This window comes from Octopus sinensis, linkage group LG29, assembly GCF_006345805.1.
Source record: "Octopus sinensis linkage group LG29, ASM634580v1, whole genome shotgun sequence".
NCBI lineage: Eukaryota > Metazoa > Mollusca > Cephalopoda > Octopoda > Octopodidae > Octopus > Octopus sinensis.
The window spans coordinates 13,111,185-13,128,007 of record NC_043025.1 but is presented as its reverse complement, the minus strand read 5'-3'; the positions used below and the strand labels follow the sequence as shown (position 1 = coordinate 13,128,007).

The window sequence follows — 16,823 nt, the reverse complement described above, 5'->3', positions numbered from 1 at the left end:
CAGGGAGAAAAACTAGAAGTAGTTGATAGCTTCCGTTACCTAGGTGACCAAATCAGTAGTAGGGGTGGGTTCTCTAAACATGTAGCTGCTAGAATAAGAATAGCCTGGGCAAAGTTCAGAGAGCTCTTGCCTCCGCTGGTGACAAAGGGCCTCTTGCTCAGAGTAAAAGGTAGACTGTATGATGCATGTGTACGAACAGCCATGCTACATGGCAGTGAAACATGGGCCGTGATGGCTGAGGACATGCGTAAGCTTGCAAAGAATGAAGCCAGTATGCTCCAATGGATGTGTAATGTCAGTGTACATAGACGACAGAGTGTTAGTGCTCTGAAGAAAAGTTGGACCTAAGAAATATCAGATGTGGTGTGCAAGAGAGATGACTGTGCTGGTATGGTCGTGTTGTGAGAATGGATGAGGATAGCTGTGTGAAAAGGTGTCATACTCTAGCGCAATGCTTTTCAAACATTTTGCTGGAGCGGAACCCCAAGGAAACATTCCACTGGCTCGAGGAACCCCTGTGCAATAATTTAATAGTCTTATGCACACATATCTGCACAGGAGAATTAAAAATTGCCAGGGCAGCTGACTGGCTCCCATGCTGGTGGCACGTAAAAAGCACCATTTGAGTGTGATCATTAGCTGTTATTTTTAGCATATCTCAGTACCACCTGACACTAGAATTTCGGTTTAAAGTACCTCATATAACCCCTCATAGCTTTTTTATTTTCTGGAATTTCCAGAGAATTTTTGCAAATTCGTATTCTACACTTGGGAATTTATATGATTATGCAAAAAGAAAAAAAAAAAGATCATGTGATTTAAGGACAATTTAGCTGTTATTTTTAGTACATCTCAGTACCATGTGACGCCCTCCTCATATGTCAACCTGACACTAGAATTTCTGTTTAAAGCACCTCATATACCCCTCATGGCTTTTTTACTTTTTGGAATTTCCAGAAAATTTTTTCAAATTTGTATTCTTTACATGAGAATTCACAAAACTACGAAAAAGAATTCTTTTAGTTTTTCATAATTTTTTTTCTTCCTTTAATTTAAAAAATGTTTTTTTAGATCAGAGTTTAAAATATAGACTCTCTTTTACTCTTTTACTTGTTTCAGTCATTTGACTGCGGCCATGCTGGAGCACCGCCTTTAGTCGAGCAACTCGACCCCGGGACTTATTCTTTTGTAAGCCCAGTACTTATTCTATCGGTCTCTTTTGCCGAACTGGTAAGTGACGGGGACGTAAACACACCAGCATCGGTTGTCAAGTAATGCTAGGGGGACAAACACAGACATACACACACATACATATATATATATACATATATACGACAGGCTTCTTTCAGTTTCCGTCTACCAAATCCACTCACAAGGCATTGGTTGGCCCGGGGCTATAGCAGAAGACACTTGCCCAAGATGCCACGCAGTGAGACTGAACCCAGAACCATGTGGTTAGTTAGCAAGCTACTTACCACACAGCCACTCCTGCGCCTGTCTGAAGTTTTTTTTTACATAAATTCCAGTCCCCTCTTATCCCATCTGTGAGGCCCAACGACTGAAGATCCTTTCTCACCACTTCATCTCACATCTTCCTGGGTCTACCCTTTCCACATGTTCCCTCCACAATTAGGGATCATCACCTCTTGAAGAAATTATCTTCATTCATATGCGTGTGCGCTGTATTCCAAAGTCAATTATTTCTTACTAGCAGTATCGCCCGGCGTTACTCGGGTTTGTTTCGACCCTTTAGAATTGGAATTTTTGAAAAGTAAAAATTTTGCATTCTGTAGCTTGTTATTCTCTTTAAGTGAACATTTTTCTGGTTGAAATACACCAAAAAATGGTGACACAGCTGTCAAAAAATCGTTAAAAAGTAGGGATTTTCATAGAAAAAAAAGCACCTTTTTGATGTAAATAATTTTTGGTGTTAACATGGTCTGATTTGAATTTTATCTTCTACAGAAGGAAGAGCAAGCCTTCTTCTATCATACTCTGAATTTTGGTCATCTTGTGCTGCAGGGTCTTGGAGGAGATAGTGTTAGTTGAAGGCTACCAAACCTGCCATACACAGACAACTTCAGCTTTATAAATCGTAAAAAATAGGGATTTTCATAGAAAAAAAGCATCTTTTTGATGTAAATAATTTTTGGTGTTAACATGGTGCGATTTGAATTTTTTCTTCTACGGAAGGAAGAGCAAGCCTTCTTCTATCATACTCTCAATTTTGGTCAACTTGTGCCGCAGGGTCTCAGAGGAGACAGCTTTATAGATATAGAGAGAGATTTATTTTTCTTTCGTTTCTCGTTTCCTGCCATAAAATCATTCAGTTTAATAGTTTCACACAACACTGAAAAAAACCCACTTACCATTAAAAGAAAGAAAAATCAATAGAATTTCAAAATTTGTAATAATTCAGGTGGTTTTTTTTTATTGCTGACAGTAAAAAATGACATGTTGTCATTACTAGAGAAACTGTCCAGGAGTTAAATGGGACAGACTTCACAACATCTGGCAATCAAGGGTGACCTTCGTCTGGACATGCAAACAGGCACAGGGCCATCTTTCGGTATAAGTACCATAACTGCCAAGTCTGTTTGTTTACATTTGAAGAAGATCGTCACTTTCCATAAAGTTTTTTTTTTTATATATGTGGGGTTGGGGTTAGGGTCTGGGGTGGGGGAAAAGGGTTTTTTTTCTTTAGAAATGTAAACAAACCCACGTGGGTTTATAATTGGCAGTTATGGTACTTGTACCGAAAGATTGCCCAAGCCCATATTAAGACCCATAGAGGCCCAAAGGCACTTAAAAGATTATATAAATAGTTCAAAATATAATTAATAATTCTTTCTACTAAATCTGCTCACAAGGCTTTGGTCGGCCCGAGGCTATAGTAGAAGACACTTGCCCAAGGTGCCACGCAGTGGGACTGAACCTAGAACCTTGTGGTTGCAAAACAAGCTTCTTAACCACCAGTCTCCCATGTACCAGATTATTAGCCATTATTTCATTCCGTTTCACTTTTAATCGTAGGCGTGGCTGTGTGGTAAGTAGCTTGTTTACCAACCAAATGGTTCCGGGTTCAGTCCCATTGCATGGCATCTTGGGCAAGTGTCTTCTACTATAGCCTCGTGCCGACCAAAGCCTTGTGAGTGGATTTGGTAGACGGAAACCAAAAGAATCCCGTCATATATATGTATATATATATATGTGTGCGTGTGTGTCTGTGTTTGTTCCCCTAGCATTGCTTGACAACCGATGCTGGTGTGTTTATGTCCCCGTCACTTAGCGGTTCGCCAAAAGAGACCGATAGAATAAGTACTAGGCTTACAAAATAATAAGTCCCGGGGTCGAGTTGCTCGACTAAAGGCGGTGCTCCAGCATGGCCTCAGTCAAATGACTGAAACAAGTAAAAGAGTAAAGAGTAATCTGTGCAGACAATGACTCGCTGTGGCTGCCATATTTAATGTACAAAGTCCAAAAGACCACAAAACTTGAACCGATCAAACTCCTTGTTTGACCATTGTCAAAGAGAAAAGGTCTTTGTCTATTTCTGACACTCTGTACTTTAATCCCTCAGCATTCAGAGTATTCTGTCGAATGTAATCCTTATTTATCCACATTGAGAACTTGATGCACTGGAAGACAAAGTGGTTCACATAAGATATGGCTTAAACATGTCTATGGCAATCTCGGCTTGAAACACATTCAATACAAGATATGATTTAACCCCTGAGCTTAAATCAGATTATCCTGTCAAGTGTAATGCTTATTTATTCACATCGCTTTGAATTAACCCTGCATTATCTCATAGCTTTGAGATTTCAATGATGTGATTGTTTAATTTTATAATGATACTAGCAGTATCGCCCGGCATTACTTGGGTTTGTTTCGACCCTTTAGAATTGGAATTTTTGAAAAGGAAAAAAGTTTGCATTCTGTAGCTTGTTATTCTCTTCAAGTGAACAGTTTTCTGGTTGAAATACACCGGAAAATGGCGACACAGCTGTCAAAAAATTGTAAAAAAACAGGGATTTTCATAGAAAAAAAGCACCTTTTTGATGTAAATAATTTTTGGTGTTAACATGGTCCGATTTGAATTTTATCTTCTACGGAATGAAGAGCAAGCCTTCTTCTATCATACTCTCAATTTTGGTCAACTTGCGCCACAGGGTCTCGGAGGAGATAGTGTTAGTTGAAGGCTACCAAACCTGCCATACACAGACAACTTCAGCTTTATAAATCGTAAAAAATAGGGATTTTCATAGAAAAAAAAGCACCTTTTTTATGTAAATAATTTTTGGTGTTAACATGGTCCGATTTGAATTTTATCTTCTACGGAATGAAGAGCAAGCCTTCTTCTATCATACTCTCAATTTTGGTCAACTTGCGCCGCAGGGTCTCGGAGGAGATAGTGTTAGTTGAAGGCTACCAAACCTGCCACACACAGACAACTTCAGCTTTATATATATATTTTATATATAGAGATTGATAACTCGTTTGTGGTCAGCCTACGAACTTTTCATCATGCCATTGTACAGTATAAATATTTGGTGGTCATAAACAAATCTTTTGTGCTGGTCGTTCATCAAGAAATTGTAGAACTATGTATGTGAGTGCGCGTGTGCGTGCGTGCGCATAGCATTGTTGATTGTTGATGCTGAGTATGGCCTAGAAAGATAAGCCAAGCCTTAAGATTCTCGGGCTGGTTTGCAATCTTCTGATATCTGATATTTGATGGAAGGAGTGTGCTTCTATGTACGCCACAAACATTTCGTCTCTGGAAACAAATCATTTGGGCGTTCTTCAGTAAGAGACTGCAGAACCATCTTTCTTGGACTACAAGAGAATATCACCTCATTGGCCATCCATCATACGGCTTAGTCATCAATCTCTAATCTTAGTCATCAATCTTTAATCTTCATCCTCTCTCTCTCTTACTTTTTCTCTCTATCTATCTACATATCTACATTATCTATCTGTCTGTCTGTTTGTCTGAACCCCCGATCCCTTTTTATCGCTCCCCCCACCCCGATCCCTTTTGATCTGAATTTTACATTTGTTCCCTTTTTTCTTTTTCTTTTCCATTTTCGAAAAGAAAAGCTCTACATTTGTATTTGTCCCCTCTGTGTACAGCCCTGTGTGGCCAAGAAAGAAAGTTATCCATCTATCTATCCATCAGTCTATCTATCTGTCTATCCATCCATCCATCCATCTATCTATCTGTCTATGCATGCATGTCCAGACTTAACAAACACACATATATACATACATATATATATAAATATATATATATATATATATATATATATATATATATATATATTATATTAATTAGAGATAAAACCACTATTAGGCAAATCATACAATGAAAAACTTAAGCCAATACATAAAATTAATTAATTTATATTATTTTAAATATATATCAAAAGTATTAAAAGTTTAATAAAAGATAATGAGTAAAACACTACGATCGTTTCATGGCTGTACAATTTGTAATAATTCGAGTTATGGTTACAGTCAATCTTCAGGTAATTGAACTATTTATCTTACATACATATATATGATAGGCTTCTTTCAGTTTCCGTCTACCAAATCCACTCACAAGGCTTTGGTCAGCCCAAGGCTATAGTAGAAGACACTTACCCAAGGTGCCATGCAGTGGGACTGAACCTAGAACCATGTGGTTCGTAAGCAAGCTACTTACCACACAGCCACTCCTCCGCCTATCTTACTGTTAGTTTAGTTTCCTTTTGAGAAACCAAAATTTATTTTATGGTTTATTATTGTTTATATTTTGAATAACATATATATGGGGTCACCGAAATCTTTTTCAAGTGCTTAGGGCCTTTATGGGTCTTAATCCAGCCCTGGTCGTAGGGTGGGTGGAGATGTTGTAGTAGATATATTTGGACTGGTTGACCGTGGAATATACAAAAGGATGTTGACATCCACATTAATTAGCAGAGGTGGGTTGGGTGTGATTGCTCATCTAATTGCAGGAAGTGCGCAGTTTTGGTGCAGTCAACGCTTCCACAGAATGTCTTCAAGTTTCCATGACTCCCACATTGAACCAGAGAGACCTGGTTCTTGGCAATAAATGGGTCATATTTAATAGTCTATAAACACGTATAAAACCTTTTCTTTTGTGACATTAGAAAGTTACAGTTCAGAATTTTATTATGAAAGGAAATTTCTGTTTATTCGATTCTTTATTTTGGATTCATGGACCTCAAAGAAAAAGAAGAAATAAAAATAAAAATAAAAGGATGTCCTTCTTTGTCTGTGACCATAGGCGCAGGAGTGGCTGTGTGGTAAGTAGCTTGCTAACCAACCACATAGTTCCGGGTTCAGTCCCACTGCGTGGCATCTTGGGCAAGTGTCTTCTACTATAGCCCCGGGCCGACCAATGCCTTGTGAGTGGATTTGGTAGACGGAAACTGAAAGAAGCCCGTCGTATATATGTATATATATATATATAGGCGCAGGAGTGGCTGTGTGGTAAGTAGCTTGCTAACCAAACACATGGTTCCGGGTTCAGTCCCACTGCGTGGCATCTTGGGCAAGTGTCTTCTACTATAGCCCCGGGCCGACCAATGCCTTGTGAGTGGATTTGGTAGACGGAAACTGAAAGAAGCCCGTCGTATATATATATACATAGGTGCAGGAGTGGCTGTGTGGTAAGTAGCTTGCTAACCAACCACATGGTTCCGGGTTCAGTCCCACTGCGTGGCATCTTGGGCGAGTGTCTTCTGCTATAGCCCCGGACCAACCAATGCCTTGTGAGTGGATTTGGTAGATGGAAACTGAAAGAAGCCTGTCGTATATATGTATATATATGTGTGTGTGTATGTGTGGGTTTGTGTGTCTGTCCCCCTAGCATTGCTTGACAACTGATGCTGGCGTGTTTATGTCCCCGTCACTTAGCGGTTCAGCAAAAAAGACCGATAGAATAAGTACTGGGCTTACAAAGAATAAGTCCTTGGGTCTAGTTGCTCAACTGAAGGCGGTGCTCCAGCATGGCCGCTGTCAAATGACTGAAACAAGTAAAAGAGTAAGAGTATATTGTGTATTTGAAGTGAATATGGTCGCATTCACCCCTTCACTCACAACTATTATTTCCAGCACACTGTATGTGTTTGTCACTCCACCCCTACCACTTGACAACCAGTGTTGGTTTGTTTGCGTCCCTGTGAGTTCGCAGCTCAGGAAAAGATATACCGACTGAATAAGTACTTAAAAAATAATTCCTGTGGGGCATCGCGAGAGGAGGGGGTGCAGAATTTGTTCCAGTAAAACCCTTGGAGGTGGTGCTCCAGCATGACCACAATCTAGTGGAAGATATAAAAGTGAAGTTGTGTGAGTGTCTGTCCCCTTCGATTTAGATTCCTAACTACTCCCACATTTTGCGGTGCAGTTTAACCAAAACCGGGTATCTTATAGTCGTGATTCATATCGAGCCCGTCTGGGTATTAGCGCGCGTCTACGATGAGTCTACGATTTTAAAAATAATTTAACATCATTTTTTCGCTATTATATAAGGGAAGTAACTCTAAAAATGTCTACGATGAGTCTACGATTTAGAAAAAAATTTACCATCATTTTTTCGCTATTATATAAGGGAAGTAACTCTAAAAATGTCTACGATGAGTCTACGATTTAAAAAAAAAATATACCATCATTTTTTTGCATTTTTAATGCATTTTTTTGCTATTTTTTGGCTATAACTCTCTAAAAATGCTTATATAGTTATTTCCCTTACAAACACGAGCAACGCCGGGCGATACTGCTAGTATATATATAGAAGAATCTAGATTCTTGTCAAACAAATCACAAATGTTTTTAAACTTTTTTTTTTCTTCTTCTCATTTACCTTTCTCTCATTTCATGGTGTGTGTGTGTGTGTGTGTGTGTGTATGTGGTTGAAAGGTCAGCTGTATAAGGCTACAGTCTTTTCCTCCCACCTCCAGTCTGTCTGTGTGTCACTAATTTAGGGTGTGTGGGTGGGTGGGTGGGTGTTGCAGGGAGGGACGAACAGACAGTTTTTTTCCCATGAACTTACAGCAGGTTGCAGTGATATTGGTATTGTTGTTGGTGGTGGTGGTGGTAGTGGTTGTGGTAGTGATGGGGGGTAGTGATGTGTGATGGTGATGGGGGTAGTGATGGTGGTGGTGATGGGGGGTAGTGATGGTGGTGGTGATGTGTGATGGGGGAGGGTTAACCATGATATTAATGATGATGGTGGTGGTGGTTGTGGTGGTGCTGGTAGTGATGGGGGGTAGTGATGTGTGATGGGGGGGTAGTGATGGGGGGTAGTGATGGTGGTGGTGATGGTGATGGTGATGGTAGTGATGTGTGATAGGGGAGGGTTAACGATGATATTAATGATGGTGGTGGTGGTTGTGGTGGTGGTGCTGGTAAGGATGGGGGGTGGGGTAGTGATGTGTGATGAGGGCGGGGGGGGGTAATGATGGTGTTAATGGTAGTGGTGGTGGTGGTGGTGATGGTAGTGATGTGTGATAGGAGAGGGTTAACGATGATATTAATGATGATGGTGATGGTGGTAGAGATGTGTGATGGGAGGGGTAATGATGGAGTTGATGATGAGGGTAGTGATGGGGGAGGGTACCGATGGTGATGATGGTAGTGATGATAGTGATGATGGTAGTGGTGGTGGTAGTGATGTGTGATAGGGGAGTGTTAACGATGATATTAATGATGATGGTGATGGTGGTGGTGATGATGGTAGTAATAGTAGTGACAGCAGTGCTTGTAAGGAGACAAATACAGAGAGAGAGAGAGAGAGTATGGGTGCTGCTGCGTTTACGGGGTGGGTGATGGGGTGAAAGTGTTGAAAGTTCATGTGGGGAGAAAGTTGTGATAAAAGAGAGAAAAAAAAAAGGAAGATGGTGCTGGCAGCCGCAGTGGTGATGGTACCCCAAAGCTAAACAAGAGGGTATTGTTGTTTACAGCACGGGTGGGGGTGGAGCGAGGGTGAGAGGGAGGAATAAGATGCTCTCTCTCTCTCTCTTTTTTTTGGGCAAGTGTTTTCTATTATAGCCCTGGGACAACCAAAGCCTTGTGACTGGATTTGGTAGAAGGAAACTGAAAGAATCACGTGGAATATATATGTCTGTGTGTGTGGGGGGGGAGTGTTTGTGTTTGTTCCCCACCACCACCATCGCTTGACAACCGATGTTGGTGTGTTTACGTCCCCGTCACTTAGCAGTTCAGCAAGAGTGACCGATAGAATAAGTACTAGGTTTACAGAGAATAAGTCCTGGGGTTGATTTGCTCGACTAAAGGCGGTGCTCCAGCATGGTTGGAGTCAAATGACTTGAACAAATAAAAAAATATATGTATGTATGTATGTATATATATATATACCAACATATCCAGTATATATATGTATGTATAGGTATATAAATATATGTATATGTATATACACACACATATTAGATGTTGCAGTGATGGTTATGTGCTTAACCCTTTTGATACCAACCTGGTTGAAACCACCTCTGGCTCTGAGTACAAATGTCTTGTTTTCATAAGTTTTGAATTGAAATCTTCCACCAAACCTTAGTCACAATTTATGTTCCTAACACTAGCTTAATGATAACGAAGTTATTTGACTAAATTCTTTGTTATATTTAAAATTAATTGAAAGAAACACAGAGCATCTCAACAGAAATATGGTAACAGAAGGGTTAAGATATATAATAGAGAAACAATTCTTAACCCTTTTGATACCAACCTGGCTGAAACCACCTCTGGCTCTGTAGTACAAATGTCTTGTTTTCATAAGTTTTGAATTGAAATCTTCCACCAAACCTTAGTCACAATTTATGTTCCTAACACTAGCTTAATGATAACTAAGTTATTTGACTAAATTCTTTGTTATATTTAAAATTAATTGAAAGAAAACACAGAGCATCTCAACAGAAATATGGTAACAAAAGGGTTAAGATATATAATAGAGAATCAATCTTAACCCTTTTGATACCAACCTGGCTCTGTAGTACAAATGTCTTGTTTTCATAAGTTTTGAATTGAAATCTTCCACCAAACCTTAGTCACAATTTATGTTCCTAACACTAGCTTAATGATAACTAAGTTATTTGACTAAATTCTTTGTTATATTTAAAATTAATTGAAAGAAACACAGAGCATCTCAACAGAAATCTGGTAACAAAAGGGTTAAGATATATAATAGAGAAACAATTCTTAACCCTTTTGATACCAACCTGGCTGAAACCACCTCTGGCTCTGTAGTACAAATGTCTTGTTTTCATAAGTTCTGAATTAAAATCTTCCACCAAACCTTAGTCACAATTTATGTTCCTAACACTAGCTTAATGATAACGAAGTTATTTTACTAAATTCTTTGTTATATTTAAAGTAATTGAAAGATACGCGGAGCATCTCAAAATAAATATGGTAATGAAAGGGTGGAGAAGGCTGGTTTCATTCTCTAAGATAAGTGTAAAGTAAAATATTCTGAGTGTTAAATTTGATAGAGGAGATTGTGCTGAAACCTGCAGCATGTATGTGTGTGTATGATAGAAGAAATTCCAGGCTTTAAAAGAAAATAATAAGTCTTGGGTGTTGATTTGTTTGTCTATTTGGACTCAACCCTTCAAGGTGGGGCCCCAGCCTGGCCACAGTCCAATGACAGGAGCAAGTGAAAAATAAAAGAAAAGATAACTCCTTGCAAAAAAAGGCAGAGATGATCATGGTTGCTCGGCAATGGTTGACCTAGGGCTCAAATTCTCCACCACCATCATCGTCATCATCATCACCACCATAATAATTGTCCCCAAGACTAAATTCTGTGTTTTTTCTTTTTTTCTCTTTTTATTCTGACAGGGGTCAACATAATAACCCGCACAATGGCCAAGGCAGCTGTCCCCACCCAAGAAATAAGGGTCAACGGGGATGAGTGGTACATCAAGACATCGACAACGTTTAAAACGACGGAGATCACTTTCAAAATCGGGGAAGAATTTGAGGAGACAACGGCCGATGGGAGGAAAGTGAAAGTAAGGCATTAACGGCTCTCTCTCTCTTTCTCTCTGTCTCTTTTTCTCTTCTTTCTCTCTCTCTCTCTCTCTCTTTCTCTCTCTCTTTGTCTCTCTCTCTTTCTCTCTCTCTCTTTTTCTCTCCTCTTTCTCTATATTTCTTCTATCTCTATCTCTCTTCTCTCTCTCTCTTTCTCTCTCTTCTTTTCTCTCTTTTTCTCTCTCTTTTCTCTCTCTCTCTCTTCTCTCTCTATTCTATCTTTCTCTCTCTCTCTATTCTCTCTCTCTTTTCTCTCTCTTCTCTCTCTCTCTTTTATATCTCTTATATCTATTTCTCTATTTCATTCTCTCTATCTCTCTCTCTATTTCTCTATCTCTCTTTCTCTCTCTCTCTTTCTTCTCTTTCTCTCTCTCTTTATCTCTCTATATCTCTTTCTCTCTCTCTATTCTATCTCTCTCTTTCTCTCTCTCTTTTCTCTCTGTCTCTTTTCGCTCTCTTTTCTCTCTTCTTTATCTCTCTCTCTCTTCTTCTCTCTCTCTCTTTCTCTCTCCCTTCCAACTCCCTCTTCTCATTCATCTCTCTCTATGTCCTCTATGTATATCTTAATCTACTCCTTCCATATCTCTTTCTCTCTCTCTCTTTATCTCTCTTCTCTCTCTCTTCTCTCTTTCTCTCTCTCTCTTTCTCTCTCCCCTTCCAACTCCCACGTTCTCATTCCATTCTCTCTATGTTCTCTATGTATATCTTACTCTCTCTTCCATCTCTTCTTTTCTCTCTCTCTTTCTCTCTCTTCTCTCTTCTCTTTCTCTCTCTCTCTCTCTCTTTCTCTCTCTCCTTTCTCTCCTCTCTTTCTTATCTCTCTGTCTTTTTTCTCTCTCTTTCTCTCTCTCTTTCTCTCTCTCTCTCTCTCTTCTCTCTCTCTCTTTCTCTCTCCCCTTCCAACTCCCTCTTTCTCATTCCATCTCTCTCTATGTTCCTCTATGTATATCTTACTCTCTCCTTCCATCTCTTTCTTTCTCTCTCTCTCTTTCTCTCTCTTTCTCTCTCTCTCTCTCTCTTTCTCTCTCTCTTTCTCTCTCCCCTTCCAACTCCCACTTTCTCATTCCATCTCTCTCTATGTTCCTCTATGTATATCTTACTCTCTCCTTCCATCTCTTTCTTTCTCTCTCTCTCTCTCTCTCTTTCTCTCTCTCTTTCTCTCTCTCTCTCTCTCTTTTCTCTCTCTCTTTCTCTCTCCCTTTCCAACTCCCACTTTCTTAATTCATCTCTTCTATGTTCCTCATGTATAGCTTACTCTCTATTCCATCTCTTTCTTCTCTCTCTCTCTTTCTCTCTCTCTTTCTCTCTCTCTCTCTCTTTCTCTCTCTCTCTTCTCTCTCCCTTCCAACTCACTTCTCATTCCATCTCTCTCTATGTTACTCTATGTATATCTACTCTCTCCTTTCATCTCTCTTTCTCTCTCTCCTCTTCTCTCTCTTCTTCTTCTCTCTCTCTTCTCTCTCTATCTTCTCTTCCCCTTCAACTCCACTTTCTCATTCCATCTCTCTCTATGTTCCTTATGTATCTTACTCTCTCTTCCATCTCTTTCTTTCTCTCTCTCTTTTTATCTCCTTTCTCTCTCTTTCTCTCTCTCTCTCTCTTTCTCTATCTCTCTTTCTCTCTCTCTATTTCATCTCCCCTTCCAACTCCACACTTTATCATCCATCTCTCTCTATGTTCCTCTATGTATATCTTACTCTCTCCTTCCATCTCTTTCTTTCTCTCTCTCTCTTTCTTCTCTTATTGTAATCTTGGAGTCTAACTCTCTCTCTCCCCTTCCAACTCTCTCTTTCTCTCTCCTTCCATCTACTTCCCTCTCTCATCTTGGAGTCTCTAACTTCCTCTCTCTTTTTCATTCCGTCTCTCTCTATGTTCCTCTATGAGTCTATCTCTCCTTCCATCTACTCTCCCTCCCTCTCTCTCTCTGTGTTCCTCTATGTGTATCTTTCTCTCTCTATTTTCATCTTGGAGTTTATAACTTTTTCTCTCCCCTTCAAACTCTCTCTTTCTGTCTTTCTTTCTCTCTCTCTCTATTCTCATCATTGAGTCTCTAACTTCCTCTCTCTTTCTCATTCCATCTCTCCCTATGTTCCTCTATGAGCCTATCTCTCTCCTTCCATCTACTTCTTTCTCTCTCTCTCCCCCTCTCTATTTTCATCTTGGAGTCTAACTTTCTCCCCACCCAATTCTCTCTTTCTCATTTCATCTATCTCTTTATTCCTCTATGAGTCTATCTCTCTTTCTTTCTCTCTCTCTCTATTCTCATCATAGAGTCTCTAACTTCCTCTCTCTTTCTCATTCCATCTCTCCCTATGTTCCTCTATGAGCCTATCTCTCTCCTTCCATCTACTTCTTTCTCTCTCTCTCCCCCCTCTCTATTTTCATCTTGGAGTCTAACTTTCTCCCCACCCAACTCTCTCTTTCTCATTTCATCTATCTCTTTATTCCTCTATGAGTCTATCTCTCTTTCTTTCTCTCTCTCTCTATTCTCATCTTAGAGTCTCTTACTTCCTCCCTCTTTCTCATCCTATCTCTCTCTATGTTCCTCTATGAGTCTATCTCTCTTTCTTTCTCTCTCTCTCCCCTTCCAACTCTCTCTTTCTCTGTCCCTTTCTCTCTCCTCTCTCTCTCTCTCTCTCTATTCTCATCTTGAAACCTCTTACTTCCTCTCCCTTTTTCATTCAGTCTCTCCCTATGTTCCTCTATGAGTCTATCTCTCTTCCTCTCTCTCTCTCCCCTTCCAACTCTCTCTCTCTCCCCTTCCAACTCTCTCTCTCCCCTTCCAACTCTCTCTCTCCCCTTCCAACTCTCTCTTTCTCTTGTAGATGGTAACGATGATGATGATGTTGGTAATGAGTGATAATTAATTAATTCTTTTTTTCCTGTTTCTTTTTAAAATTCCTTTGTGAGTGAAGACGACCTGCACAATTGATGGCAATACCCTGATCCAAGACCAGAAAGGGACATTCGACAGCGTACTAAAGAGGGAACTGAAAGATGGCAAAATGGTGATGGTGAGTGTCTGGAACGAATCCTTTACTGAAAATCCATTCTTTTGAGGGGTTAGAAGAAATTGTTGTGAGGGACCAGAAGAAAACTGCTTTAAAGGGATTAGAAAGACTGTTTTTAAGGGACCAGAAAACCTGCTTTTAAGGGATCAGAAAATGTATTAAAAAGGGTTAGAAAAATTGCTCTCAGGAATTTTGTTTTAAAAAAAAAACTGCTTTCAAGGGACCAGAAAATAATGCTTTAGAGGTTTGAAAGACTGTTTTAAGGGACCAGAAAACCTGCTTTTAAGGGACCAGAAAAACTGCTTTTAAGGGATCAGAAAATGCATTTAAAAAGGTTAGAAAAATTGCTCTCAGGGATTTTTTAAAAAAATGCTTTCAACAGAAAAGAAAATAATGCTTTAGAGATTTGAAAGACTTTTAAGGGATCAGAAAAACTACTTTTAAGGGATCAGAAAATGCATTAAAGGGGGTTAGAAAAATTGCTCTCAGGGATTTTTTTAAAAAATGCTTTCAAGGGACCAGAAAATAATGCTTTAGAGATTTCAAAGACTTTTAAGGGACCAGAAAAACTGATTTTAAGGGATCAGAAAATGCATTAAAAGGGGTTAGAAAAATTGCTCTCAGGGACTTTTGTTTTAAAAAAGGCTGCTTTCGAGGGACCAGAAAATAATGCTTTAGAGAATTGAAAGACTGTTTTCAGGGATCAGAAAATGCATTATGGGGGTTAGAAAAATTGCTCTCAGGGATTTTAAAAAAAATAAGAACTGCTGTCAAGGGACCAGAAAATAATGCTATAGAGATTTGAAAGACTGTTTTAAGGGACCAAAAAAAAAACTGGTTTAAAGAGATTGAAAAAGACTGCTTTAAAGGGATTAGAAAAAACTGCTTTAAGGGATCAGGAAATCTCATAAATTCACTCGCAATACATTGGTTGATATGAGTTTGAAATTAGTTGGGTGTTTTATATTAACTTGAAAAGTAATTAAATTTAATAGCTACTCTCAGATCTATCTTAATTAATTGCAAAATCTATACTCTTTACTCTCTCTTTTACTTGTTTCAGTCATTTGACTGAGGCCATGCTGGAGCACTGCCTTTAGTCGAGCAACTCAACCCCAGGACTTATTTTTTGTAAGCCCAGTACTTATTCTATCGGTCTCTTTTGCCGAACCGCTAAGTGACGAGGACGTGAACACACCAGCATCGGTTGTCAAGCAATGCTAGGGGGACAAACACACACGCACACACATATACATATATATACATATATACGACAGGCTTCTTTGAGTTTCCGTCTACCAAATCCACTCACAAGGCTTTGGTCGGCCCGGGGCTATAGTAGAAGACACTTGCCCAAGGTGCCACGCAGTGGGACTGAACCCAGAACCATGTGGTTGGTTAGCAAGCTACTTACCACGCAGCCACTCCTGCGCCTATATTAATGATTCCTCTCAAACTTGTCTTAAATATCCTATTTAATTATCCTATTTAATTAATTCTAAGGCAGAGATCTAACAGAATCGTTAGCACGTCAGTCAAAATGCTTAGCAGTATTTCGTCCGACTTTACGTTCTCAGTTCAAATTCCACCAAGGCTAACTTTACTTTTCTTTCTTTCGGGGTCGATAAAACGAGTACCAGTTAAATACTGGGGTCAATGTAATTGTCTTGTCCTCAACTCCCCCCAAATTGCTGGCCTTGTGCCAAAATTGGAAACCAATATCTTATATAATTCTCTTTCTTTCTTTTCTTCTTCTTCTCCAGGTCCTAACCGTGCAAGATGTAGTATGCACAAGAGTCTACAAACCTACCGAATAAAAATGTGCCACCCTGTACACACCCTGGGTGGCATGAGGTGGAGCTGAACAATTGTTTTTTTTATACAGAATTTTGGAGAAATTTTTTTTTTACTCGTTTTTTTTCCTTTTTATACCAAATGCTTCCCAACCTCCCGTGTCCCCTTCCCCTTTGTTGCTGAAGTTATTTAACCAACGAATTACCCATACATCTGACGGGGCCACCCTCATCTGAAGGGGAAAAGGGGACAACGTTTTTAATAAATTTTTAGAATTTATTGGGGTATTTTTGTTTGTTTTTCTTTTTTCCAATTTTTAATACAGGTATAGGCGCAGGAGAGGCTGAAAAGGGACATTAAATGATGATGATGACACACAGATACATATATATATGCGGGAGGCGCAATGGCCCAGTGGTTAGGGCAGCGGACTCGCGGTTTCGATTCCCAGACCGGGCGTTGTGAGTGTTTATTGAGCGAAAACACCTAAAAGCTCCACGAGGCTCCGGCAGGGGATGGTGGTGATCCCTGCTGTACTCCTTAACCACAACTTTCTCTCACTCTTACTTCCTGTCTCTGTTGTACCCGTATTTCAAAGGGCCGGCCTTGTCACACTGAATATCCCCGAGAACTACGTTAAGGGTACACGTGTCTTTGGAGTGCTCAGCCACTTACACGTTAATTTCACGAGCAGGCTGTTCCGTTGATTCGGATCAACCGGAACCCTCGTCGTCGTAATCAACGGAGTGCTTCTCCTATATATGCGACGGGCTTCTTTCAGTTTCCGTCTACCAAATCCACTCATATGGCTTTGGTCGGCCCGAGGCTATAGTAGAAGACACTTACCCAAGGTGCCACGCAGTGGGACTGAACCTGGGACCTTGTGGTTGAGAAACAAGCTTCTTACCACACATCCAAGCCTTTCCAGATTGCTGATCATTCCAAAGCAGAGGTGGCCAC

The 16,823-nt window shown here is 39.8% G+C and overlaps 1 protein-coding gene across 3 annotated transcripts in view; it reads left to right on the top strand.

Moving 5' to 3' along the window:
• Window positions 1–16,142, top strand: part of LOC115226234 (sodium/calcium exchanger regulatory protein 1) — a 20,939-nt gene extending 4,797 nt beyond the window's left edge. For 2 of the 3 annotated variants that reach the window (XM_036514879.1, XM_029797258.2), the window contains 3 exons: window positions 10,867–11,039; window positions 13,974–14,072; window positions 15,833–16,142. In XM_036514879.1, coding sequence (XP_036370772.1) covers window positions 10,867–11,039; window positions 13,974–14,072; window positions 15,833–15,886 — 326 coding nt within the window. In that variant the 3' untranslated portion in view covers window positions 15,887–16,142. Of the gene's footprint in view, window positions 1–10,866; window positions 11,040–13,966; window positions 14,073–15,832 lie in introns of all 3 variants that reach the window. The other variant, XM_036514880.1, reaches the window with a different exon arrangement.
• Window positions 16,143–16,823: the final 681 nt, after the last annotated feature.